The sequence below is a fragment of the Microtus pennsylvanicus genome, chromosome 4 (assembly GCF_037038515.1).
Source record: "Microtus pennsylvanicus isolate mMicPen1 chromosome 4, mMicPen1.hap1, whole genome shotgun sequence".
NCBI lineage: Eukaryota > Metazoa > Chordata > Mammalia > Rodentia > Cricetidae > Microtus > Microtus pennsylvanicus.
The window spans coordinates 884,701-910,388 of NC_134582.1; the positions used below are offsets into that span (position 1 = coordinate 884,701).

Consider the following 25,688-nt stretch of genomic DNA (forward strand, 5'->3'; position numbering starts at 1 on the left):
CTGTTTTAAACACTTTAAATATTGGGCTGGAGAGAGGGCTCAGCGGTTAAAGAGCACTGGTTTTTGCGGAAGACCAAGGTTCAATTCCCAGCATAGATATAGTGGCTCACAATGGTCTGTAATTCCACTTCTAAGGATTCCAATATCCTCTTCTGGTCTCTATAGGGACCAGGCATCCATATGATGTGCAGACATATGTGGATAAGGAAGCCCTTATATACCTAAAATAGCAATCCTTTAATTTTAAAAAATTATTTAAAAATAAAAGCAACATTGAATATACTTCACTTTAGAAAGCTCATAGAATGTTTAAGCTGTTGACCTTTAGAGACCCCTTTTAGGAATAAAAACAAAATAAAATACGAATAAAAGATGGGTGGGTGTGGTGATATTTTGTCTATGCTATAATAAATACTGTTAAAGTTTGTCTGTTGGTGCAGGTTGAGGTTTCACAGAGACAGCATTCAGTCTAAAGATTCATAGAGACAGAATCACTCCTTTGGTCTGATCATTGGTAGAGATAAAAACTCTCTAGTGTTTGGCTGCTCTGCTTCTCTGATCTTTCAGCATTACCCATTTATCTGGGATTTTATTATTAAGAACAATTAGAATTCATGCTACAAGTGGGTTTTCCTTTTGAGACTTAAAATCAAGTACTCATCCAAATTCAGCTAAATTCAATTCAAACTAATAAAATCAACCTATCAGGCTGGGAACATGGTAGACTGGGAAAGGTACTTGCTTTGTGAGCAGGAGGACCTGGATACGATTCCTAGCACTCAAGTAGAATCTTGGTGTTGTGACTCAGAACTTGGTGGCATAGCGAAAACAGTGAGTTAGCTACAGGCTCAGTGAAATACCCTATCTTAACCATAGGATGCTGAGTTAAAGGTGGCCCAGAAATTGTGAGAATAGTCAACTGGTCCAGCTTGAGACTCATACCCCAAAAAGGAGCCCACCCCTGACAATGGCAGAAGAGCCATGAACCAGAGACTTGATGACCTAGAGACCTAGAATAGGACAAAACAGGAATGGCCAAAATAAGTAAGTAAATAAATAAAGTAAGTAAGTAAGTCAGTGAAATGATTCCTACTGATGTTCTGCTATACTTGTAGACAGGAACCTAGCATAAGTGTTATCAGAGAAGCTTCATTCAGCAACTGAATGAAAGAGATGTAAAGCCCCACAAGCAAACAATAGGAAGATCTTGGAAATCATATGGAAAGGGGAAGGATTGTAGGAAACAGAGGGGTCAAGGACACCACAAGAAAACCCACATAATCAACTAACCTGGGCTCATTAGGGCTCACAGAGACTGAACCAACAGCTGGGGAGCAAGCATGGGTCTGACCTAGGCCCTCTGCATCTATGTTATGTTATGGTGGTATAGCTTCGACTTCTTGTGGGACTCCTAATAGTGGGAACAGGGGATGTCTGACTCTTTTGCCTTCTTTAGACAAAAGAGTCTTTTGCCTCTTTTTCCTCCTACTGGGTTTCCCCATTCTATTTTAATATAAAGAGATGTGCCTAGTCTCATTACAACCTTACATTCCATGTTTGATTGAAATCCCTGCGAGGTCTAACCTTTTCTGAAGGAGAATAGAAAAGGTGTGGATCAGGTAGGGGACTAGGGGAGAGGAGGGAGAAGAAACTGAGATCTAGATGTAATATATCAAAAAAATAAATAAATTTTAAAATCAATAAAAATTAACAAATAATAATATGGAGAGTAATAGAGGAATATAACCCAACTTCAACTTCTGGCCTCCACCTACCCATTCACAGGCAAGTGAACCTCCATGCAAATATGCATACACCACACACACACACACACACACGGAGAGACAAAAAGAGACACATACATATCTTCTCTTTAAGCCAATAAAAAATGTCTTACCTTGCCATCTTGACCAACACATTCATTTAAATACCCAATTATCTTCTCAATTAAGCATAACTTTTCCACCACAGCATGCATTTTAATATCTACAAATAAAATATCAAAGTTAAACAAATGTTTTATGGCTTTAAACAATTCTAAATATATATGTACAAGGACATTCTTTTCTTTTTTTTTTAAATTTATTTATTTATTAAGGATTTCTGCCTCCTCCCCGCCATTGCCTTCCATTTCCCTCCCCCTCCCCCAACCAAGTCCCCCTCCCTTGATGTGGGAGTGTCATATATCAATCTGTTGATTTTATTGGTTAAGCAATAAAGAAACTGCTTGGCCCTCATAGGTTAAAACATAGGTGGGAGGAGTAAAAAGAACAGAATGCTGGGAGGAAGAGAAAGTGAGCTCAGACTCGACAGCTTTGCTCTCTGGGGCGGAGATGCCATGCTCCGCTCTCCTGGGCAGACGCACGCGATGAAGCTCCGACCCAGGATGGACGTAGGCTAGAATCTCCCTGGTAAGCCACCTGGTGGGCTACACAGATTATAAGAAATGGGCTAGTCCAGGTGCGAGAATTAGCCTAGAAGAGGTTAGATAGAAATGGGCCAAGCAGTGTTTAAATGAATATAGTTTGTGTGTTGTTATTTCGGGCATAAGCTAGCAGGCGGCCGGGGTGCTGGGGACGCAGCCCCGCCGCTCTTATTACAACACTTCCTCATCAGCTCGAAGAGCAATCGGGGTTCCCTGACCTGTGGGAAGTCTAAGGACCACCCACCTCCATCCAGGTCTAGTAAGGTGAGCATCCAAACTTTTCTTGAAGGTTAAAATAGGTCAGAGGCTAGGCAAACTAATACTAACAGAGCACCCTCAAATCCTAGGTCAGCCACAAAATCACTGTCAAAAACTCATTACCTTGCATGATCACAGCTAGCTGTTCTGCAGCTGACTTCCTCAGAACAAGATCAACTTCTTCTGAGGTGAAGATTTCATATACCTTCTCAACAGTCTCCTGCTGAAAATCAAAATATTTATTTCATTTGTTTCCAATTCCCTGATAAAAATTTACCACTCATGCCATAAAAATAAAAGCATACAGTCAACTTACTAAAATAAACATATATGTCAATTTGCAACAATGGCATGTTAGACAATAAGGAAAGAAACAGCCATGACTTTGTTGAGTCCCCATGGGAGGCCTTATCCTTTAAGAGGAGTGGATTGGGGATTTGTTGAGAGGGAGAGTAGGGAAGAGAGGAGGAACTGTGTAGTTGGTATGTAAAATGAACAAAAAAAAAAAGTTTTAAAGGAAAACAAACAAATAAATAAAAATTAAAAAAAGAAACAGCCATGATGTCCAAATAAGTTTTCCTTTTTAATGAACATTATTGTTAACAGTCATAAATAATCCATTAATCCATTAGCACCTTGACTGAATATCCTAGAAAACTTCCAGGTTTCCTAGCATCTCTGTGTGATACCAGACTAACCTGAGACAAGCAACTCAGACCTATACTCAAGATTTTCCCTCGATCCTGTAAACTATCAGTTATAAACCCCATGGTCATCTTCTTTAACCATCTCTGCCCCTGGAGACAAATACAGTGGTTTTAACAGCCAGAGACTGGTATTTGCTTACTTCAAAGCAGTCTGAGAATAGCAAAACCAGCAATATATATATATATATATATATATATATATATATATATATATATATATAAAGCAATGTTACTTTCTCACACCCTCTGCTAACTGCTCTCTAAGGATGGCTAATCTCAGCTATCAACTTCAAACACCAGAGAAGATTATTTCCTTAATTTCTAATTGATGCTTTAGAACCCAGACCATTTTGAGTGGTATCACCCCTAGGAAGGTAGGCCTGGGTTGCAAAGGAAAAGTAGCTGAACTTCACCCTGGGAGAAAACCTGCAAGCAATGTTTCTCCATGCTTTCTGCTTTAAGTTCCAGACTTGGGAAGGCTTCCCTTGTCTATGGGCTAATCTGTAAGACAAAATAAGCACTTCCCTTTCTAAATTGGTTTGGCAATGTTTTTTCAAAGCAACAAAAAGCAAACCAGAACACATCCCTACAGCAGACTCACAAGACAATCCCAGAAATTCCTGGCCTCCCTTCCTATTAACTCTATAGAAGGCTAACAATGACTAACAGAATTTTGGTACTGACTGATTCTCTAGCTGGATCTTTTAAATATCCTATGAAGATCCTCAAAACCTCTGATCAAGGCCAACAAACAGCACAAAACATTAACTCAAAACAAAACTAAGAATGCATTTGCCCATTAAAAACAAAACAAAACAAAACACACTACCAGAATCTGGGTATGGTAACCTACAACTATAACCCCAGCATTTGGAATACTGGGCCAATATGATCCCAAGACAATCTTGAGCTACATAGCAAAGCCGCTGTCAAAAACAAAGAAACAAAAAAGCCAGCACTGTACTAACTACTCTGTGTGGCCCTTTATTGCTAATACCTATGCTGAAGACCTCATCCAAGTATAAAAACCTGACAGATGCAAACCGAAAAGGGGAAGCTATAAAGCACAGGAATGAAGCAAGGATGAGGGCAGACGGCAGAGTTCCCGATCAGTTCAGTGATGTAGGTACAGCCCTGTTACATAGGACAGATGGTAGAATTCTCTGTCAGCTAGCTCAGTGGTGTAGGTACAGCCCAGGTTAAATAGATGCTGGTTTAAATAGATTAGTTTGCTTCTCTGCTGCTATAATAAAACAGTAATCATAGCCAACTGGGAAAAAAAGGGTTTGTTTCATCTTACAACTCCCAGGTCACAATCTATCACTGTGGAGAATTCAGGGCAGGAACCAGAGCAGAAACAGCAGAGAAACACTGCCCATAGCTTGTTCTTTGTGGCTTTCTCATCTTGTATTTTCATACAACTCAAGACAAAGTGCTCTGGGGTGGTACCACCCACAGTAGGCTGAGCCTCCCACAACTATCATTAGTCCAGAAACTGCCCCCCAATTTACCTACATGTCAGATTATTCTTAATTATGCTTCCCTCTTCCCAAATTATTCTAACTTGTTGATATAAAAAAAAAAGCACCACATAAATAGCCTCTACCATTTAAGTTTAGTTCTCACAAGTACCGATTGTCTTCACTCCCCTAAGCAAGTTTGTTTGACCCATCTGCACCAGCACCAGACATACTTGATCATATGCGGATGGGAGGTACATGGGCAGGAACTACATCAGGATATATAACTGCCCCTGACTGGACCTGATGTAAAATACAGTAGTCATGTGGGGTTGCCTTTTGAAGTCTCTGCAAGTCATGAGTTATGGCCATTTTCTGGGAACTCAGATATGGACCTACCCAGAGAGACAATCAACCTGGTCAGTATCTAATTAAAGCTTGCTTCAAATTTGGTTTTAAAATGTGGTAATGATCTTACTGTCAACAGGTGGGACTAACACACTTAAATAGTAGCTGCTCTTAAGCAAATGCATCCACAGGTCAGATTAATATAGAACACAAGAAACGAGCCCCACATTACCCATCTCCCTCCTTATGCATACATAGCTTAAAAACAACCAAATAAAATGCACGCTGTATAAATGTGTCAAGTTGCCACACAGTAATAAACTCAAAAGTTATAGTTACCTTAATAACTAGGTCTCTTCTGTCATCCAATTTAAGGTCAATAGGTCTTTTCACAATAAACAGATTGGTAACTTGGGAGAGCAGTCTGGCATCTATGAATGGGCGTTTTGTATCAGCCCCTTCTTCACTGCTAAGATGAAATGCTAAAAGCTTTAATGCTAGTGAACGAACCCTAAAAAAAAAAAAGTATTTATATCAGAATTTTGTGCTATGTAAATATTTATAAACAGGCTTATAAATACATGAAATTACCAAAATAAAGTATCATTACATATATATGTGTGTGCGTGAAAATATATATATATATATATCCAACCATAATATTTTCTTGTTTCTACAAAAATCTTTCATATAGATTTATCTTCATATAGTCAATTTTGTTTTATAAAATAACATCAGAAACTGGGAATAATTAATAACAACAACTGGGCAGTCCTACAGAGACTAAATAACACAGTCAACTTTAGTTAATCTCCATGTCAGACCTGTAGCCCCAACTGCGCAAGGATGTAACAGAGGATCATTTAAACACGGGAGTTTGAGAGTAGGCTAGACAACATAGTGATGAAGCCTAGTCTAAAAACAAAACTGTAAGATGTGGCGGATTGAAGGAGAATGGCTCCCAAAGTCTCCTATATTTGAATGCAGGAGGTGCCTCGTTAGGGCAGTATGTAGCATGTAGCATGTCAGTCTTGTATTTCAATGCAGGGTCTGCATTTGGTGGAAATGTTTGGGAAGGATTGGGAGGTATGGCCTTGGTGGGGATGTGTCACTTTAGGGTGGGCTTGGAGGTTTCAAAAGCCTACAACATTCCCAGTTAGATGCTCTCTCTTATTCTCTCTGTCTCTTTCTCTCTATTCCCCACCCCCATGCATCTCTCTTTCTCTCTCTCTCTCTCTCTCTCTCTCTCCCTCCCTCCCTCCCTCCCCCTCCCTTCCTCCCTCCCCCCCCCCTCTCTCTCTGATCATATGTAAGCTCTCAGCTACTTCTCCAGTGTCATGCCTGCCTGCCACCATGCTCTTTGCCAAAATGGTCATAAACTCTCTCTGGAACCCTGAGGTCCAAAATGCTTTCTTTTCTTTTATAAGTTGCCTTTATCATGGTGTTTTGTCATGATGATAGAAAACTATGAATGAAGTTGGTACCAGAAATAGGTATTATTGCAACAGGCCTGACAATACTGAATTTTTGGGTTTTGTTTGGAGAAATGTAGGACTCTAGACTAGGATAGTGGTTGATAGCTGTAAGCAGTCTATTCATTCAAGCAGAAGCCTGGAAGACAGTAGTGCTGAGAGCCATGTGGAAAACAGAGGCTCAACTCAAGAGGTTTCAGAAAAAAAACAATATTAGCAACTGGGCTAGACACTATTCTTATGATATTTTGGCAAAGAAGGTGGCTGCATTTTGTCCTTGTCCTAACGATCTATCTGAGGTTAAACTAAAGTTTTAGACTAATATCATTGGCAGAGGAGATTTCAAGATAGCTTAAAATAGAATCTGTTACTAGGTTACTAATAATCATTCTTAAGCAGGAATGTAATAGAAAAAAAAGCAAGCAGAACAAAATGAAAGACAAATGTACAGTTTGAGGAGAAAAAGAGCACTAGGAGATTGAATGTTGGAGCCAAGGCTTATGTTGAAGGAGAAAAGGACAGACCTATACTAAACGGAATAAAAGGTATGGTGCCATCAGGCAATACTCCAGGACCATGACTGCATGTCTGCTGCCAAGCTCCCCACCAAAATGGCCATAGTATCTAACCCTCTGGAAACATAAGCCCCACATCAAGTGCTTTCTTTTGTAAGTTGCCTTAGTCTTTGTGTCTTGCCATATTGATAGAGAAGTAACTAAGAGAAAGAAAAAAAAAGTTAGACATTTGCTTAATGCTGTTGTTTGTTCCTTTCCTCCAAGACAATGATATCTATGCAAATGCAGGCATTTAAAAAAAGTTTCAAAGACTAACAACAAGGTATAGAGATAAGAAAGATAAAACACATTCTTGTGTGTCTTTCTTTCTAGTGTATAAACTTGGCATGTTTTTAGGTTTAGAAACGGCTGCCAGAATCCAATTATGCTAATATTTATCTACTTATATCAACTATACTCATACACTCTATAAGAATATAAAGACTAGTCAATAGACAGGGTGGTGCAGGGGAATTGTCTGTATTCTGTCAATCATGTTATAAATAAACGCTGATTGGCCAGGCAGGAAATATAGGCAGGAAAACCAGACAGGAAGTAGAAATGATGTAATGAGAACAGTAGAATTCTGGGAAGGAGGAAGTTGATTCCTCCCACTCCTGCCCAGACCACCGAAGCAGCAGGATGTGATCTGCCCCACTGAAAAAAGGTACTGAGCCACATGGCTAACATAGATCAGAATAATGGATAATATAAGCTACCAGAGCTAGTGAGAGGTTAGCGCTAATGGGTCAATCAGCTTATAATTTATAGAGACCTATGTGTGATTTTCTTTGGGGCTAAACAGTTGTGGGATACAGGGTGGGACAAAAACCCCAACAAACAAACAGGCCTCTTCATGTTACAACAGGGTTTCCAACTTCATTAAATTTATAGGTGGTATAGTACAGAATGAAGAAAATGAATATTTAAGTTAAACTGTGTTCTTTGATCTTACTTAGTTCCAGGACAGGCTCCAAAACCACAAAGAAACCCTGTCTTGAAAAACCAAAAAAAAAAAAAAAAGAGAATTCAGACCTTGTTCCTGGATCATGTTGAATATGTCTTTTGCTTACTAGAATCCTTGAGTCCCTGTGATGTTTGGTAATCTTTACTGTCAGCTTGCCTAGATTTAGAATCACCACAGAAACATATCTCTGACATGTTCATAAGGGTTACTAAGGTGGGAAGAACCCCCCACCTAACTGTGAATGATACCATCCCATGAGCTTTGGTTCTGGATTGAATAAAAAGAACATGAGCAGCTGGGCAGTGCTGGGCACACACCTTTAATCCCAGTACTCGGGAGGCAGAGGAGGCAGAGGCAGGTGGATCTCTGTGAGTTCGAGGCCAGCCTGGTCTACAAGACCTAGTTCCAGGACAAGATCCAAAGCTACAGAGAAACCCTGTCTGGAAAACAACAGAACATGAGCTAAGCATCAGCATTCACCTGTCTCTGCTTGCTGACAAGAGACACAAAGTGGTTAGCTGCTTCAGCTCCTGCAGCTGTGCCTTCCACACTAGAACAGACAGTAACCTTAAGCTAAGAGCCAAAACAAGCCCTTCCTTGTTGTAATAAGGACGGCGGCGGCGGGGCTACGTCCCCAAAACCCCAGGCCGCCTGCCCGACTAGCTTATGCCCCAAATAATTACACGGACACTGTATTCTTTTAAACACTGCTCTGGCCCATTTCTAATAATCTATGTAGCGCCCCTAGGTGCGCTTACCGGGAAGATTCTAGCCTAAGTCCATCCTGGGTCGGAGCTGGGGCATGGTGTGCGTCTTCCCTGGAGCAGGTAGCATGGCGTCTCTCCTGCGTCTGCTCCGGAGAGCGGAGCTGTGGAGTCTGACCTCACTTCCTCTTCCTCCTGGCATTCTGTTCTGTCTACTCCTCCCACCTATCTTCTAACCAATGAAATGGGCCGAGGCAGTTCCTTTATTGCTTAGCCAATGAAATCAACAGATTGATATATGACACTCCCACATCACTTCCCCCTTTTCTGTTTAAACAAAAAAAGGAAGGCTTTAACCTTAACATAGCAAAATTACATATAACAAAACAGTTATCAAGTAAAAGTTACATCAGAAACATTTATACATATAACAAAATTGACCGTAAATCTCTATCAATAAAGCAAAATCTATACTAATGCAAATTATTCATGTCTATATCATATCCCCCTTTAAATGTAAAAGAACATTTATAAACTATATTTGGGAACATGGGCGCAGTTTTTTCTCTCCAAACTGCTTCCTGCTGAATGGGGGCGTCGTTAATGATTTTAGGGTGTAACCTGTGTGCCAGGTTTATCTCAGTTGGCAGTTGAGCAAGGCAATTTTCTGAAGATGTTCACAGCAACCCTTCAGGAGGACGTGGTCCATCATACCAAATCGGAATAGAAGAAATAAACAGGGTCTCATCCTCTGTGAAAACAAAAGAAGACTCTCTCCAAAGCATCATATCCTTAGACCCAAATTCTGAAATCATACCCTCATGATATCCGTTCTGGTTCCACTTGGCAGCCCATATAATGAAATGTCTCTCTGTACTTAGCTCCTTCACAGTCAAAAATTTTAAAGAAAACACAATGTACATAATCCAGACTCTCTGTGAATTTTCCATCTTTATGCGGCTTATTTTTATTTATATCTATAACTATCTGTACTCTGTCTCTTTAAAGACTTTACTTTTACTTTTTTCTTTTTAAACCATTAACTTTATTCTCTATATTCTTTTTCTTCTCTCTCCCAAGCCAACGTACATTCATCCAACAGTGTGACTCGTTTAGTGGTCTGAATCTGTCCTATTGTGAATCTACAATTTTTTACTATCCAGGAGCACTTTTGATTTGCGCCTTTAAATCACTAGGCACTTAAGAATCTAAGATGTGACATTCCTAGGTTAACTTTTGCTTTTTGAGCGTACATCTGTAGACCAGGCTGTCTTTGAACTCTCGGAGATCCGCCTGTCTCTGCCTCCCAGGCATTGGGATTAAAGGCGTACACTACTACACCTTGAACTCACAGAGATCTGTTTGTCTCTGCCTTTTAGGCACTGGGATTAAAGGCGTGTGCTACCACACCTTGAAGTCACAGAGGTCTATCTCCCTCTGCCTCCCAAGTGTTGGGATTAAAGGTGTGTACACACAACAACTCTCTTCCTTTTTTTGTTTTTTGCTTTAAGAACTTCAACTTTCAGCTTGCATATATTTTTAACACATTTTAAACCATTCAGAAATTTTCTCTGTCTTTGAATCTCTCTTTACTGTATATCTCTCTTTTTCTGACCACAAGAGCCTTTACTTTACCAAGCAATATCAGTAGGACTAAAGGCGTGGCTTTGCCAGCTAGATCCAGTCCATTCCTTAGCTTTCCAGCCTCATGGCGGAAATACAGGCTGCAGCCATGTTTATAGCATTTCAAGGTCCCTGCCAGCCAACGAGCTACAACAGACAACATTCAAGTCCTCTCTCGGTAGCCGGCCCTCCTGCCTCAAACAGTCAGAGTTTGCCCTGGCAGGATGGCCCAGAAAGCCGGCATTTTAAAACAACACAGGTTTGTTCCTGCTGCTGAGTCAGGAAAATTTCAAAATGGAGGACATACCATTTTGTGCTAGCTCTGGGGCCACCAGGTAGGAGCGGCACTCAGCACTTTAATTCTGAGACTGAGTGTGCAGCACAGAAATTCTTTTCATCCAAGTTACATCCAAATCTGACTCGCAGAGCACTGTGCAGTCTGAAAACACGTCTCTGTATGGCGGCAGGAATCCGCCATGCTCTTCCGCCTGCCTAAGCCAGATTCTGCCTTCTGCCCAGGAGCAGGCGGGAAGCTCTGAGTCATCGCACCGTCTCAGAGCACTCTCCTTCTGATCCCAAGCGGGAACACAAACATAAAGCCAGAGTTTGCACTGGCGGCAAAGCCCCAGGAAGCCGCGCTTTAAAATAACGCAGCTTTTTTTCCGCTGCTGTCGCTGAATCAGGAAATCTCTCTACAGCACGCCACCAACAAACAGCAAAAATCTGTGTTAAACGCTCTCTTCCTTATTTTTAAGCCTTCTCAGGTTTTTTAAGTAGGTTTAGTTAGCCACACGTCTGGGCGTCATTTGTTGTAATAAGGACGGCAGCGGCGGGGCTACGTCCCCAAAACCCCAGGCCGCCTGCCCGACTAGCTTATGCCCCAAATAATTACACGGACACTGTATTCTTTTAAACACTGCTCTGGCCCATTTCTAATAATCTATGTAGCGCCCCTAGGTGCGCTTACCGGGAAGATTCTAGCCTAAGTCCATCCTGGGTCGGAGCTGGGGCATGGTGTGCGTCTTCCCTGGAGCAGGTAGCATGGCGTCTCTCCTGCGTCTGCTCCGGAGAGCGGAGCTGTGGAGTCTGACCTCACTTCCTCTTCCTCCTGGCATTCTGTTCTGTCTACTCCTCCCACCTATCTTCTAACCAATGAAATGGGCCGAGGCAGTTCCTTTATTGCTTAGCCAATGAAATCAACAGATTGATATATGACACTCCCACATCACTTCCCCTTTTTCTGTTTAAACAAAAAAAGGAAGGCTTTAACCTTAACATAGCAAAATTACATATAACAAAACAGTTATCAAGTAAAAGTTACATCAGAAACATTTATACATATAACAAAATTGACCGTAAATCTCTATCAATAAAGCAAAATCTATACTAATGCAAATTATTCATGTCTATATCACTTCCTCACTTAAGCTGCTTTTGTTAGGTACTTTTAAGAACATCGATGAAAATAAAAAAGAAAAGTAAACTAATACAACGCACCCAAGAGGACAATAAATACTAGTGCTTCCCAGGAACCATGGCAATCCTCATGGAAGCCAGCTCCAGAAGGATCCAGTGCCCTTGGCCTCTATGGGCGCGTGCACGCGCGCGCACACACACACACACACACACACACACACACACACACACACACACAAACACACACATACCCATAATTAAAAATAAATTTTCTTTTTTTAATTAATTAATTGGTTTTCGGTTTTTCAAGACAAGGTTTCTCTGTAACCTTGACCCCTGTCCTGAAACTAGATCTTGTAGACCAGGCTGGCCTCGAACCCACCAAGATCTGCCTCCCTCTGCCTCTTAAGTGCTGGAATTAAAAATGTGAGCAAACCACAGCCTGGCTTAAAAAAAAAAAATTCTAAAGATTGCTTGGGCAAGAGAAATAGCTCATCAGGTTAAGAGCACTTGCTGTTCTTGCAGAATACTGGGGTTCAATTCCCACCACTTACAAGGTGGCTCACAGCCATTCTAATTCCATTACCAAGGGATCTGGGACCTTTTCTGCTCTCTACAAACACCAGGCACAAGTGGTGCACAGAATATATGCAGACAAAACACCCATACATATGAAATAAACAAGGAATAAATAAAATCTTTAAACTAACTAAATAAATAGAACTAAGAAGACTGCTCCTCCTGGCCTTTTGAACACTCTTCATTACTCCTTGACTTTAAACTTTCCCTCTTCTCAATGAGAGGAAATATTCCCACTGTTAACTATAGAAGGGAACAAAGAAGATTCATAGCTCCGTCTGTTATTTTAGTTAAGATGATCCTCACACCAAAGATGGTGAAGGAAAGAACTGTTTTTAGCTTCCCAAGTAAGAGTACAGCCTAAATGAGATTATAACATCCCAGGAAAGCAGCCAATCAGCCACATACTGATTTGTTCTTTGGGGAAACAACATGGAGCCTCCTTCCTTCTACCATTTCAGATTCATATAACTACTATACTTTCCAAAATGCCTCCATTAATCTTTTTTATTCAAAAGGTTACACTGTACTCACAAAGGCTTTTTCACTAGCAAAAGCCGCAGCACGGACTTCAGCCGGGTAGTACAAGGGAGAATGCCTTCCGTCTCAGAACTCACTTTGCTTAGGAGGAGAATGCAGTTGCCTAAAGGATCTTCTGGATCAGCATAGCCCTAAGAATTGTTTGTTAAAGAGAAATTATCATTCAGTTTTATACATACTAAGCTTTCAATTTGGAAATAATAGTAATTATACAGGCATGCCATGCAATCCATCAATCCCCTCATGTCAACTGAATAACAGAATCTCTTTTCAAAATAACCTGTGTGAGATAAAACTAATTTAAAGCAAAATAAGTTTTAAAGTCCACATTAAGGAAAATATGCTCATATTTCTGTTTTCCAAGACCACGCAGCAGCACCTCCATACTCAAGACACTCACAGATCTTTACCCTCCCCGAGCTGATTGAACTTTCCTGTGGGAAACTGAACTAGTGAGGTTTGAGGACTAAAACCTGTGTGTCCATTGGCAACAGATAACCACTGTCCATAGGAAACTGTAGCCTATTTCCAGTGAATTACAGCCATTTCTTCTACATGTTTTTCCTAAAATATTTTCCCCTAAAATTCTTTAGGAACTGATGCTTTTTTAGAAATGCCAGCTGTCATTCCGGATCCTGGGAACTGTTCTGATTCAGGACAGGATCAGAGACAATAAAAGTCAATGGGCAGTTAAAGTAAACTGCTTGTATGCAAGCAGTTTATGTCAAATCACCCATATTTTTGTAAATATGTTTTGAATAAGACTGTTGTTCTTGAGAATGTGTGCCTATACTAATCACTTTTTACTTTTATAAAGACAGGATGTACCTGGCTCAATATTTGGCCAAGATAGCAAAATGATGTCTTGCTTTTGGTTTAAAGATGTTTTGATGTAAAAGTTGTGGGGAAAAAAAAAACATATTTGACATATTTGTTTTGCCGGATGCTAACACTGGTGTAGGGAAAACAATTTGTTAGTATGGAAAAGCACACTTGTTTTTAAAGTATAAATAAAGATGACTTGACTTATTCAGGGCCCGTCTTGTGTGAAACTCATATGGTGGCCGGATACTACTTCATTTCTTTAAGCTGATGCTCCAGCGGCAGGACCACAGCAAATAAGTGTGTGGGTTCTCACTCTACCTTTCCATCCAAGGGAGGTAGGGACCTAAACTGCTCTCATTTGTTCAATGCCCAGAAGAGCTGCTTAAGAAAGTTTTGTGCCTAGGAGCTCATTAATCAAAGTATCACTCTAATTAAATACATGCACAAATAGAATGCATGAGGCAAGCTAATTATGCAATGTCTGCTTAACAAGGATTGCTGGCTTTGCCTCAAAGCCTTTATAAAGGGCTGTGAGCTCCATTTTCCACAGTCAATACTTTTGACCTCCCACCCAGATCTGTAAAGTATACACGGGCAAATTAGCTATCCTTGTTTAACCTTCTGCCAGAAACAAGACAGCTGCCCACTTCCTGCTCACCTCTCCCCAGTACCATCAAGGCTCCACTTCATTTTTCTCACAATGTGACAGTTCTGCTATTTGCATTCTTTTAAATCACTGACAACAAAGACAAATGGTATCATAAAAAACGAACTGTACGGAGTACCTGTAACACCGGAATGACAGGACAGAGAGACTCGATAAACTTATTCCAGGTCAGCGCTGTCATCATCAATCTTCCCTGAAGCAGATACAACAGAATGGCCTTGGCAGCAGCATTCACCTACACAACAGACACAGCCAGGCGATGAGAAGTCCCACTAAGTCCTCTCACAGACCTGTAGTGTTTAATAAAACTTGAAAAGGTACAAAACTAACTTCTCTTTCTTCAAATGTCCCTCTCTCCATATGTCATCTATATTCTGACATTAATGAGTTTTCTCCCTTAAGTTTCTGCTCTTTTACTCTTACAATAAGTCTGAAATAACAACTATTCTGAAGTCCCTTATATGTAAGAGGAAATCATAAGTAAAATGTTGATCTGATTCTAGGAGATCCAGAGCATTCTGTATTTTGATTTATTCATTCCCTTTAACATTCTTTTTATGTAAATAATATCAGAACTTAACTAATATATCAAGTATACATTTCCTTGTAGCTACTCATGAGGCTGTCCAATTTTATTAAAGTATATCTTTGACTTAGTAATCTTTACATATTTTTAAGACCTCATACCTCATTTTTGGGTTCCTGAATACCAAATGCAGAGATTTCATATAGAACTTTTGGATGAAGCAGAAAATGAATTCCACTACAAAGTGAAGACACAGGTTTAGTGACATTATGGACACCTAAACATTCCTGTAAAATAACACAATTTTTTTTTAATTAGTGACAATGATTTTTCTAAAAGAATTCTCTTTCTTCTGTTTATACTTTAGTTTTCACATCATTAGAAAGGTCTTTTAGCTAATAGGATTTTCTATCTAGCTGTTCAAGTCTATATGGGCTGTGTAATGTTCTTCCAATGAGCAAAGTTTTCATAAATAACCAGCCATAATCCCTAAAAGTCAACAGATATAAAAGACATGACAGAACTCTAAAACCTTAACCTGATGTGTCTGATTTGTGACTTGATTTACTAAAGCTTGAGAAAGAAAAATAAAATTCAAATTTAAAAAAGAAAAGAAGAAATAAAAGGAATTGGGGAAGAAATCTATGAAACATACGGAAGTAGGAAACATCAAAACCTTTCCCAATTACAACAGAAAATGTTTTATATGATGCTATGTGAGAGAGAACTATTAACAGAATGTAAATACAAGAGGTGGAAGCACGTGCAACAATGATTCACAAACTTAAACTCAATTCCTTTCATACTGGAAATTACTCGTCTTTATAACTACTAATAATACACAGGTCAAAATATATACGTGTGATCTCACATATTTAGTGCACATACATTATTGTATTTGCTTTTTTATTGATTTTTATTGAGCTCTACATTTTGCTCTGCTCCCCTTCCTGCCTCTCCCCTAACTTAATGCCACAAAAAATACTCTAAACTTTAGAGAGTTAAGGCTTCAGCTCTAAAGTTTAAAAATAGATGTCCCTTCCTCAAGACACACACTTCAGATTCAACTTATTCATGAATGAGCTTCAGCTTATTCTATCATAAATATAATAATTCCTTCTATAAGCCTCCGATGACCATCTCCTAGATGATGCTACCAAGGTTATAGCTTTTAAAAGTCATCTCAAAAGGGCATAGTGCCATCTGAGCACCATGGGATAGACATCCCAGCATTCAGGATTAGAAACCTCAGTTCAGTAAAAAGGAGATTCGACCTAAATACTCACCACTAAGTAAAAGGAAACAAACCCGAACTTATAGCAATAAAGACGAATGACCTAAGTAGATCTCAAATCCTTCAGATAAACTAAATACTTGGCGATAACATGTATAGTATGAAACTATACTTCCGATGCACAAAACAAACAATAATACACTTTATTTATGAAGACATGCACATACAAGAAACACATATTCTAAAAACATGGGTAGAAAGTACACACCAGCACCAAGAGCAGTTGTGCCGATGGTACGGAAGGGGAGAGACAGACATCTGGATAGCTGTGGTTTGTGCCGATGGTATGGAAGGGGAGAGAAAGACATCTGGATAGCTGTGGTTTGTGCCGATGGTACGGAAGGGGAAAGACATCTGGATAGCTGTGGTTTGTGCCGATGGTACGGAAGGGGAGAGAAAGACATCTGGACAGCTGTGGTATTGGGAGTAAGAATGCCAACGCCCAAGCAGGTTTACAGCATTGTTAGATTTAATATAGTTGTTCAAAGGGACTAAGAAGCCAAAGGAAATTTAACAGTGCAACCTTCCCAAAGCAGACTAATGGCCACCATCTACTAATGGAATACAGTTCTTAGGGCTAACACAAAAGCTTGGGAAATTTCATTCTAGAGGCGCAGTGTGAGAATCCATTCTTAGTTCTCATATTAACAAATTAGTTTTAAAAGCAGGCAAAAGAAAAGGCCCACCTTCACAATCTCCAGACAGCACTGATAAGTCTCCACCTTCACCTGTGGCCATGGGTGAGCCAGCATATGGAGAAACACCTTCTGACTCTCCCCCTGTAGTAATGGACTGGCCTGTGCAGATTTCCAGCTGGTAAAAAAGAAAAAGAGCCAAAATGTCTGAGGGCAGCAAGTCACTAAGAGAAGGATTACAAAGCATGTGGGAAAGATCCCCTCCTGCTCCAGTTGTTTTGAGTGGAATCTTCCCTTAATTACCGAGATTGGCAAAACATACTCTCTTGAGGAGTAGAGAAAGAAAGAAAAAGAAACATCCTTAAACCACACTTGCAGCCAGGCATAGTGACATGAGCCTTCACGTCCAACACTCAGGCGACAAAGATAGATCACTAAGTTCCAGGTCACCCTGGTCAACATAGAAAGCTGCAGGCTAGCCAAGGCTACACCATCAGACCTTAACAAAAAGAACAAAATTTTAACAACACACACACACACAAAAAAAAACAAAACTAAAAAAAAAAACTTTTGGACTTGAGCCAGTAAAGTAGCTTAAGTGGTAGAGGTGCTTGTCATGGCAACCTGATGATCTGAGTTCAGTTACCAGATCCTACAGTGGAAGAGAATCAATCCCCAACGTTGTCCTCCAACCTCCACACATATGTCATGACATGTACACTCATATTATCCACATTAATAAAAACTTAATTAAAACCCAAAGTTAACTGATATTCATCATATTTTATTATAGGAATCTGTTCCAGTGTCCTCAAAGTAAATTAACCAATGCACGATGCTTTCTAAAAATCCATGTTTTATAAAATTACTAAATCTTATAAAATTAGTAATTCAATAAAGCGTATATAAAGAAATCTTTAACTTAGGGAATTGTTTCTGTCTTTTTTTTTTTTTTTTTTTGGTTTTTCGAGACAGGGTTTCTCTGTGGTTTTGGAGCCTGTCCTGGAACTAGCTCTTGTAGACCAGGCTGGTCTCGAACTCACAGAGATCCGCCTGCCTCTGCCTCCCAAGTGCTGGGATTAAAGGCGTGCGCCACCACCGCCCGGCTCGAATTGTTTCTGTCTTGACTTTATTTTTTGAGATTGGGTCTCACTATAGAGTGCACGCTGACTTTGAACTCGAAGTGAATCCCCTGCTTCAGTATCCTGAGCACTAGCCTGTAAATGTGAGCAAGCACCTCTAGCTACTTGACAGGGATGGCTACAGTGCATACAAATCCAAAACCTACTCATTTTCATCATGGGCATGACACTGTCAAAGTTAATGCCTGAATAAAGCAGTTACTAGTTAATGCAGCTATACAATTTAACAAGCTAATACAATTAAACAGTGAGACCCATGAAATAATTTGAACTAAAATATGAAACATAGAAAGCCGTTTTCATTTATATAATTCCTAAGTTTACGTAACTTATTTTCATGCATATTATTTCATGCATATTAGTCTTAAGTTGGCATATTCATATTAATGCCCACACTCATACATAGACTCATGTGCATACATGCATACACACACACACACACACACACACACACATACACACACACACAGGCCTATACTGTCACATTTAACAAAAGAAATATTACATCTTTGAACAAATGCAGATGATTTCCTTTATTAGAGGGAAGTGCTGATGGTAGGAAAAGCTACGCAAGGCTTGGTCTGCCAGCTCCATTAATTCTAGGAGATTCTTTTCTTCCTATAATAAAAGAGAAAAGGGATAAGATATATGAAATTCATATACAACAAAAATTCTCATAGTTAACTAAGTACCTTCAGGAAATTAAACCGTTCAGAGACCCTGTTCAGGCTTCTTTAAGTACACTTTCTGAAGAATCAATCTACAAATGTCAACTTAGAAGGCAATGAGTAGGGGAAGCACAGTGAAATACCACCTGAGACCACTCGCTATTTGGGTAGCCTCTGTTCGTTTGTGACTGAAATACTGGTGTACGTTATTACCATCCCTCTCTACCACCCTGACAAGTTCTGGAAACAACAAAGGCATCTATGAGTGCACAGCCAAAAGATTGCAGAATGCCAAATGTTCGAGGACAGCCTGGTCTACAAGAGCTACTTCCAGGACAGGCTCCAAAGCTACAAAAAACCCTGTCCAAAACAAAAACAAAACAAAACAAAACAAAAAATTGTAAAGAAAGAAACAAAAAGTTAGAAGCATCAAGAAATGACAGAAAATGAACCAGGGCAGATAGCTTGGGCCTTCATCCAAGAAACTTAGTAGGCCAAGTGTAAGGCCTGCCAGGACTACAAAATGAACTCAAGGCCAAACAGAAAAGTAAACAAAAAGGGCTAGAGGTATAATTTAGCTTCGGTACCAATGCCCTTACCTAACAAGAATGAGGTCTGGAAGGTGATAAGAGAATATGGCAAAACTAAGGAAAAACTCCATAGTGAATAAATAAAAAAAAATTATAACAAAGAGGTTCAGAGATACTCCAAAAGGAGTAAGAATTGTGGGCAGGACCTATTTTGGAATTTTCAGATGCTACACGTATCTCTACTCGAAGCAATGTCATCTCTAGGATATCACTAGTCTTTCAATATAATATGTTACACTCAATAATATTTTAAATGGGATAAATGGCAATAATTACTTCTTTGATACTATACCTCAAGACACCCACTATCTTACAAATAATTAAAGACTACAATTAACAGAAAAAAAAATATCAGCTTCTTCATGAAACCATGAAGACATAAAAATTAAAACAAAATTTTATCTACAAGTCTATAAGTATGCATTAACAATAGCTATCATAATTTGGATTAAATAGGTCATCACTCCCTTCCCACAATAAGACAGTTATGGCTTTCTGAAACTGCTAATTCAATGACTACAAACTATTCAGTACACTATTCAGTACACTACAGTCACTGTGTTGCTTTTGTGCAAATTATATCCTTATTTTAATCAGACTACAGACCCATTCAATAAAAATGCAACACACTCCTAGAAATTTATTTGTTGTACGTCTATCAGTTGGAGCAGCGTAGGTTAGATTTTCTCAACACTTCACCATAAAGAGGTAGGAGATACTTGCAAAATATTTTACCTCTTTCCCCACATCAGATAGGAAGTTGCAGGTACATTCAATTGAATAAACAGCCTCTGCAGTTCGTTTATAAATACTGTAGTTTTCAGAATCCAGCTGTTCCAAATACGACACAACAGCGTCATGAATCTCTGGGTATTCCAAAGAAATAGGCATATCCAAAGACACAAGGAATAATGCTGCTGACATGGGCTCTGGCAAAAACTCACTCGCCTTGATTTAAAAAAGAAAAAACAAAAAGTTAAATATTTTATAAAGTGCTTTTTTAGAAACACATTGTATAACACAAAGTTAGTTCAGTCTATCTTCCTCATTCTCTACCGAAAATTTATGTTCTTTCAAGAGAAAATTGTATTTACCAACATATCAACATATCATCTATTCTATGTTTTTTTCAATGCAATTTCTCTCTGCTCAAAATGTCTGAAGTCCAAATATGGACTCTTTGTCCCAGGCCAGGAGATTCCTCCTCCTGGAACAACACCCAGAATTACACTTCCTCTGGTGGCTGCCCCTTGTTGACCCCTCAGCTATGAAGCAAAGCAAGAAGGCCAAGATGCTCCTGGGAACAAAAACATTTTCTCTGACATAAGTAAGCATGCAATGCAGGGCTCACTATACACGTGAAACAGCACAACACTACTTCAAACGCATCCTGATTTATTTGAGCAAAAGTTGTTTTGTGCTCTTTTGAGAGAAAATTCAACATAATATTTCAAATGCTGCCAGAAATCTTACAGAAGACAAGCCTATTATACTTGTTTATATTAAGATATATTTTATAACCAAAAAAAAATCAATGGATTTAAAACTAGAACTGATTTTTAATGATTTTAGTTTTGTGGTAAGATTCTTAGTATTAGCTAAAGAACTGAAGTGTAGTTAAGTAAGTTAAAGAAAAATCGTTCAACAGGCTCAGTAGTATGGCTGAAATATTGTCTTTATTACTGGGTTTAACCATGATTTATTTTATGGATGTCCTACTTTAACAATAATCATCATCTTCCTCAAAGTCAAATATTAAGAGCTGGATCAATTTGTTGTGGGATATTTGATCGTACTGTGATAAACATCATGACCAAATCCAATTTAGAAAGGAAAGGGTTTATTTGGCTTACCAGTTACAAGCCATCCCCAAAGAAATCCCAGGCAGGAACTCAAGTCAAGAACATGAAGGCAGGAATTGAAGCAGAACCCACAGAGATATACAGTTAACTGGTTTGCTTAGTTTTCTATGACCCCAGAACCACTTGCCCAACTTCAGGTCAGGCTCTCCCACAACAATCATCAGTCAAGAAAATGCCCCTCAATTTGGTCAATATGATAGGGGCAATTCTTCAACTAAGGCTCCCTCTTCCCAGATACAAAATAAAGGACCCAGACAGTCAGAAAACACAGGTATCTGGGGGAAAGCAGTCAAAGCAAAGGGAACAGCAAAGCTCCAATCAGGCCATTATAGATAGTACTGAGAGGTGGAGAAAGGGAAAGATGCACCAGATCAACTAAGGCTTTGATTTTTCTTAAGGACTTGCTCACAGATGGAAGCCCATGACAGGATGCAAGCAAGTATTGAGACTAGTTTGCAAAGAATACAGGGTAAAATACAAAGGCAAAGATAGAGAAAGCAATGAAGAGTTTACTGCAATAATATATATCAAACAGGACATTGGGTTCCACTCAGGTACTTCATATTGGAGAAATGTTACTTAAGGGCTGGAACTTTAGCCTAAGAATTAACAAATGAAAAATGAAGATACTACTTATTGAAATAACAAAGTCTATAAGAAGAAAACACATAAGAAGCAAAGAATTATGTCTCAGGTGAGGAGTAAGGAGATACCACTATCCAAGTGAAGGTTTCAAAATGGAACACCAGAGCTCTCTAAGATACTATTGATATAAACCATATGATATGATATTGTGCATGGCTTGCCTGGAAACATAAACAAGTAAATCATATTTAATGGAATATGGAAGACAGAAATAACAAGACCTCAAGGAGATCTGTTTGTACATTTTACTTCGAAGTGTACTGCTCTGCATCATTCCATCAGCAGCATCAGTCACGAGACTCACACACATCCCTAAATGGCCAGAGGACAAGACGTACGAAGTTCTCTGCTTTTACTTCTGCTTGCAAGCTGAGCAGAATACAAGAATATTCCTAGAATACACATGGATTCTGCATCTTCTGATTCAGGGCTAGTATTTCCAGACAAGCCCCCCCCCCCCACACACACACACACATACATATACACACATACAACTAAAATATTTTTCACAAGATAACCAACATTTTAACCACATATGAATACTCTTCAAAGTTATTTACATATCAATTTCAAAAGAAAACCTCTGTGAACATGACAATTTCCAGGGCTCAAATTCTCCTCCAGTTGTTGGTGACTCCTCACAGGTAGAGGGCAGCAAAACTTCACATTTATGTACAATGGAGACATGAGGAGTAATGGAAGAGGATTTCTGTTTAGATGCCATTTTAAAGTAGTTAATTAAAGAAATATAAGTAAATAATATTCATTACAATTTCCTGCAGTGTCTAAAACTGATCTAATGAAGCTGTAAGTTAAAAACACAAATGTACTATCAAAAATTATAGACACTGATTTATCTTCAGAAAAACAATGAAAAATATCTATGTTCAACAAAAAAAGGACACGGCATATTATACACACACTGTACATGCACACACAATCTATACATGCACACACATGCAGTTCAGATAATTGATAGGTCTTGTCTAGAAACATTAATCTGAGGAGTTTAAACAAGTAGATGGCTTTAAGAATCACAACTATATAGCTAATAAGGGCCAAGGTCTCTACTAGGATTCTATATTTTAATTTTTCACAAATCCAAATGCATGTTTTAAATGTAAAATTTTATTTTTTCCAAGATGACCTGGAAGTATATTATGAGTATTAAGAATTACTAGAAAATAGAATTGAACCTATATTCTCCAAACTTCCAGGAACACAACTAAGAACGGTTAGTAACAAAGGACACTGAAAAGACACAGGGGTAGTTCTCTAGCTGGCATCATTTTTCCTATGCATTCTGGGGTAATATATGTTTCTGAAAATGTCCCTTGACTTCAAGGAAACTAAACTATTCTAGACATTGCTAGACATTATTTAGTTAATAATGTACCCTGAGATCAGTTATGACTGTGAACTTAACCTGCAATCCTACTCTGTGCTTAGCCTGTTTTGAGTATAGCCTGTCCTGAACAAGGAACCACCTCACTAGGCCTTGCACTTCCCATGCAATCCGCTGTACAAGCTAAGGCAAATGCAGTTTTAGTCTTAAATTCACACTCTTACTCTGAGGACTGGATGGGGATGGAGTGGGAGGGTGTGTGCAGGGAATGGGAGGGAGGGAGGGTGTAGGAACTTGTATTGGTATGTATAATAAAAAAAGATAGTTGTTTTCTTTTAAAAAAAATAAAAAAAATATATAAATGAGTGTGTGTGTGTGTGTGTGTGTGTGTGTGTGTATCAAATCAGGGCCACTAAGATGGCTCAGTATTTAAAGGCACCTGCCACTATGCTTGAGTGTATGGGGCCTACACTGTAGAGGAGAGCCAATTTCCACAAGTAGCACTGTGACTTATTGTGGCACATGTACCCACAGACACACACACAGTAAATAACAAGTAAGTGTTTAAAAACAGATAAAACATACGTAGTCAATAAGATTTGTAAACTATATTTGTGCCTATGAAAATCCATTTAATATGCATGAAATATTTTATTTTGCAATAAAAATTAACAAGTTGCTTCAATAAGGAGCAAAAGTGAGTGATAAAGCCCAAAGACTAGAAGCTGAGCAAGATTTCACAGCTTTGTGGCATGACCTTCAAAGCAACAAACTGGTAGCAGAGAGAAGTCCTTCCTGGAGGAGGTCCACAGTCCTTTTAGATGTGGTAATTTCTGGTGTGGTGAGCTGGTAACATTGTCTATTCAAGAAGGTGGTCAATAGGCTGAAATGCATTCAGCTATTTTGTTTGAACACGATAGCACTATAACAAAAAGTTACCTAAAAACAAAGCTTTTATAAAAAAAAAATGGGTTTTTAATCCCTAAAAAATTTAATTTTAAATGGTCTAATTAAGCTATCACACTTCGTTGTTTCAGAAGCAGTGTTTAGCCATGAATAGAAGAAATACTGGCTCAAGGCACTTTCAACTTTTTCACTTCTTAAAAGTACTTCTTTTTAATTTTCCCACAAATAATTGAGTCACAATTATATTTTCCATGTACTATTTTTTATCTATTCTCCAGTAAAAATGATAAAACTTGCAGAACTACAAGATTTTTTAATATACCTATAATGAAACATGTTTTAGATGCTCAATTTCATCTAGTAATACAATACAGACTTAACCCAAAATATGAGTAAATACATTTGGCATAATGCTACTCCTTACAACATTAAAAAAAATCCTAAATTTAATTTTGAAAAGAATGCCATTATAAATTATGGAACATTTTTATGGTAAAATACTAGTATCCATTAAAATTTATGAAGTGCCTAATTACATAGAAATGTGTATTAGAGAGAAAATGGAATCATAAAAGTATAATTTTTATAATACTCTCATTTGACAGTAAATGAAAAGAGAAAAAACATAAATTAATATGAAATCATAAGTAAATTTTTGTTCTTATTTATATATTAAAATATTCTCCAAGAGATTATTTTATATCCCAAATAAAAAGACCAAGTTTTTTAAAAGAAAGGATTAAGTAAAATAGAAAAGTAGATTTTAAGAAAGTACTAAAAACGAGAACAAAAGTTTAATATCAAAGGTGGAAAAGCATCTCTGTAAGAGATTATGTCAATCACATGAACTGCCAAAAAACAAACTAACACTTGAATTCATATAATTAGCTCAAAGCATCAATATAGCTTAGATACTAAAACAAAGAACCAAATATCAAATATTAACCATATGAGTTAAACAATTAGGCTTTATCAGAGTTTATTTTTATTGATGTGTGTCTGTAATGTAAGCACAAATGCTATGTGGGTACCTGCTGTGGGATAATGCTCTTGTATACTATAAAGATTTGGCACTCGTATTAGGTTAATAAAATGCTGATTGGCTGTAGCCAGGCAATTAGTATAGGATGGGTAATCAGACTAAAGAAAGAGGAAAGCCAGGTATAAAGAAAATAAGATGAGAATGTCTTACTGAGAAAAGGTACCAAGCCAGGTGGCTAAACTTGGTGCTGAACCTGGGTAGAGTTGAGTCTTTTCTGAAAACACGTGCCTGTAGGAGGTCCAAAACCTCTTCCGATTTGGGTCTCTGTCTCTGTCTCCTTTCATCGCTTGCTGAAGGTTAATATTCAGGAGGATGCCTATATGTTTTTCTTTGGGTTCTCCTTATTTAGCTTCTCTAGGATCACTAATTATAAGCTCAATGTCCTTGGTTTATGGCTAGAAACCAAATATGAGTGAGTACATCCCATGTTCCTCTTTTTGGGTCTGGCTTACCTCACTCAGGATAGTGTTTTCTATTTCCATCCATTT

At 38.6% G+C, this 25,688-nt stretch overlaps 1 protein-coding gene across 2 annotated transcripts in view; it reads right to left on the minus strand.

The window, feature by feature from the left end:
* Rttn (rotatin) overlaps positions 1-25,688 on the minus strand; it is a 136,029-nt gene that overhangs the window by 82,362 nt on the left and 27,979 nt on the right. For both annotated transcript variants that reach the window (XM_075968106.1, XM_075968107.1), the window contains 9 exons: positions 20,136-20,348; positions 18,648-18,760; positions 17,052-17,178; positions 15,233-15,358; positions 14,664-14,780; positions 13,048-13,184; positions 5,538-5,709; positions 2,807-2,906; positions 1,898-1,986 (listed from right to left, as the gene is read on the minus strand). In XM_075968106.1, coding sequence (XP_075824221.1) covers positions 1,898-1,986; positions 2,807-2,906; positions 5,538-5,709; positions 13,048-13,184; positions 14,664-14,780; positions 15,233-15,358; positions 17,052-17,178; positions 18,648-18,760; positions 20,136-20,348 — 1,194 coding nt within the window. The remainder of the gene's footprint in view (positions 1-1,897; positions 1,987-2,806; positions 2,907-5,537; positions 5,710-13,047; positions 13,185-14,663; positions 14,781-15,232; positions 15,359-17,051; positions 17,179-18,647; positions 18,761-20,135; positions 20,349-25,688) is intronic.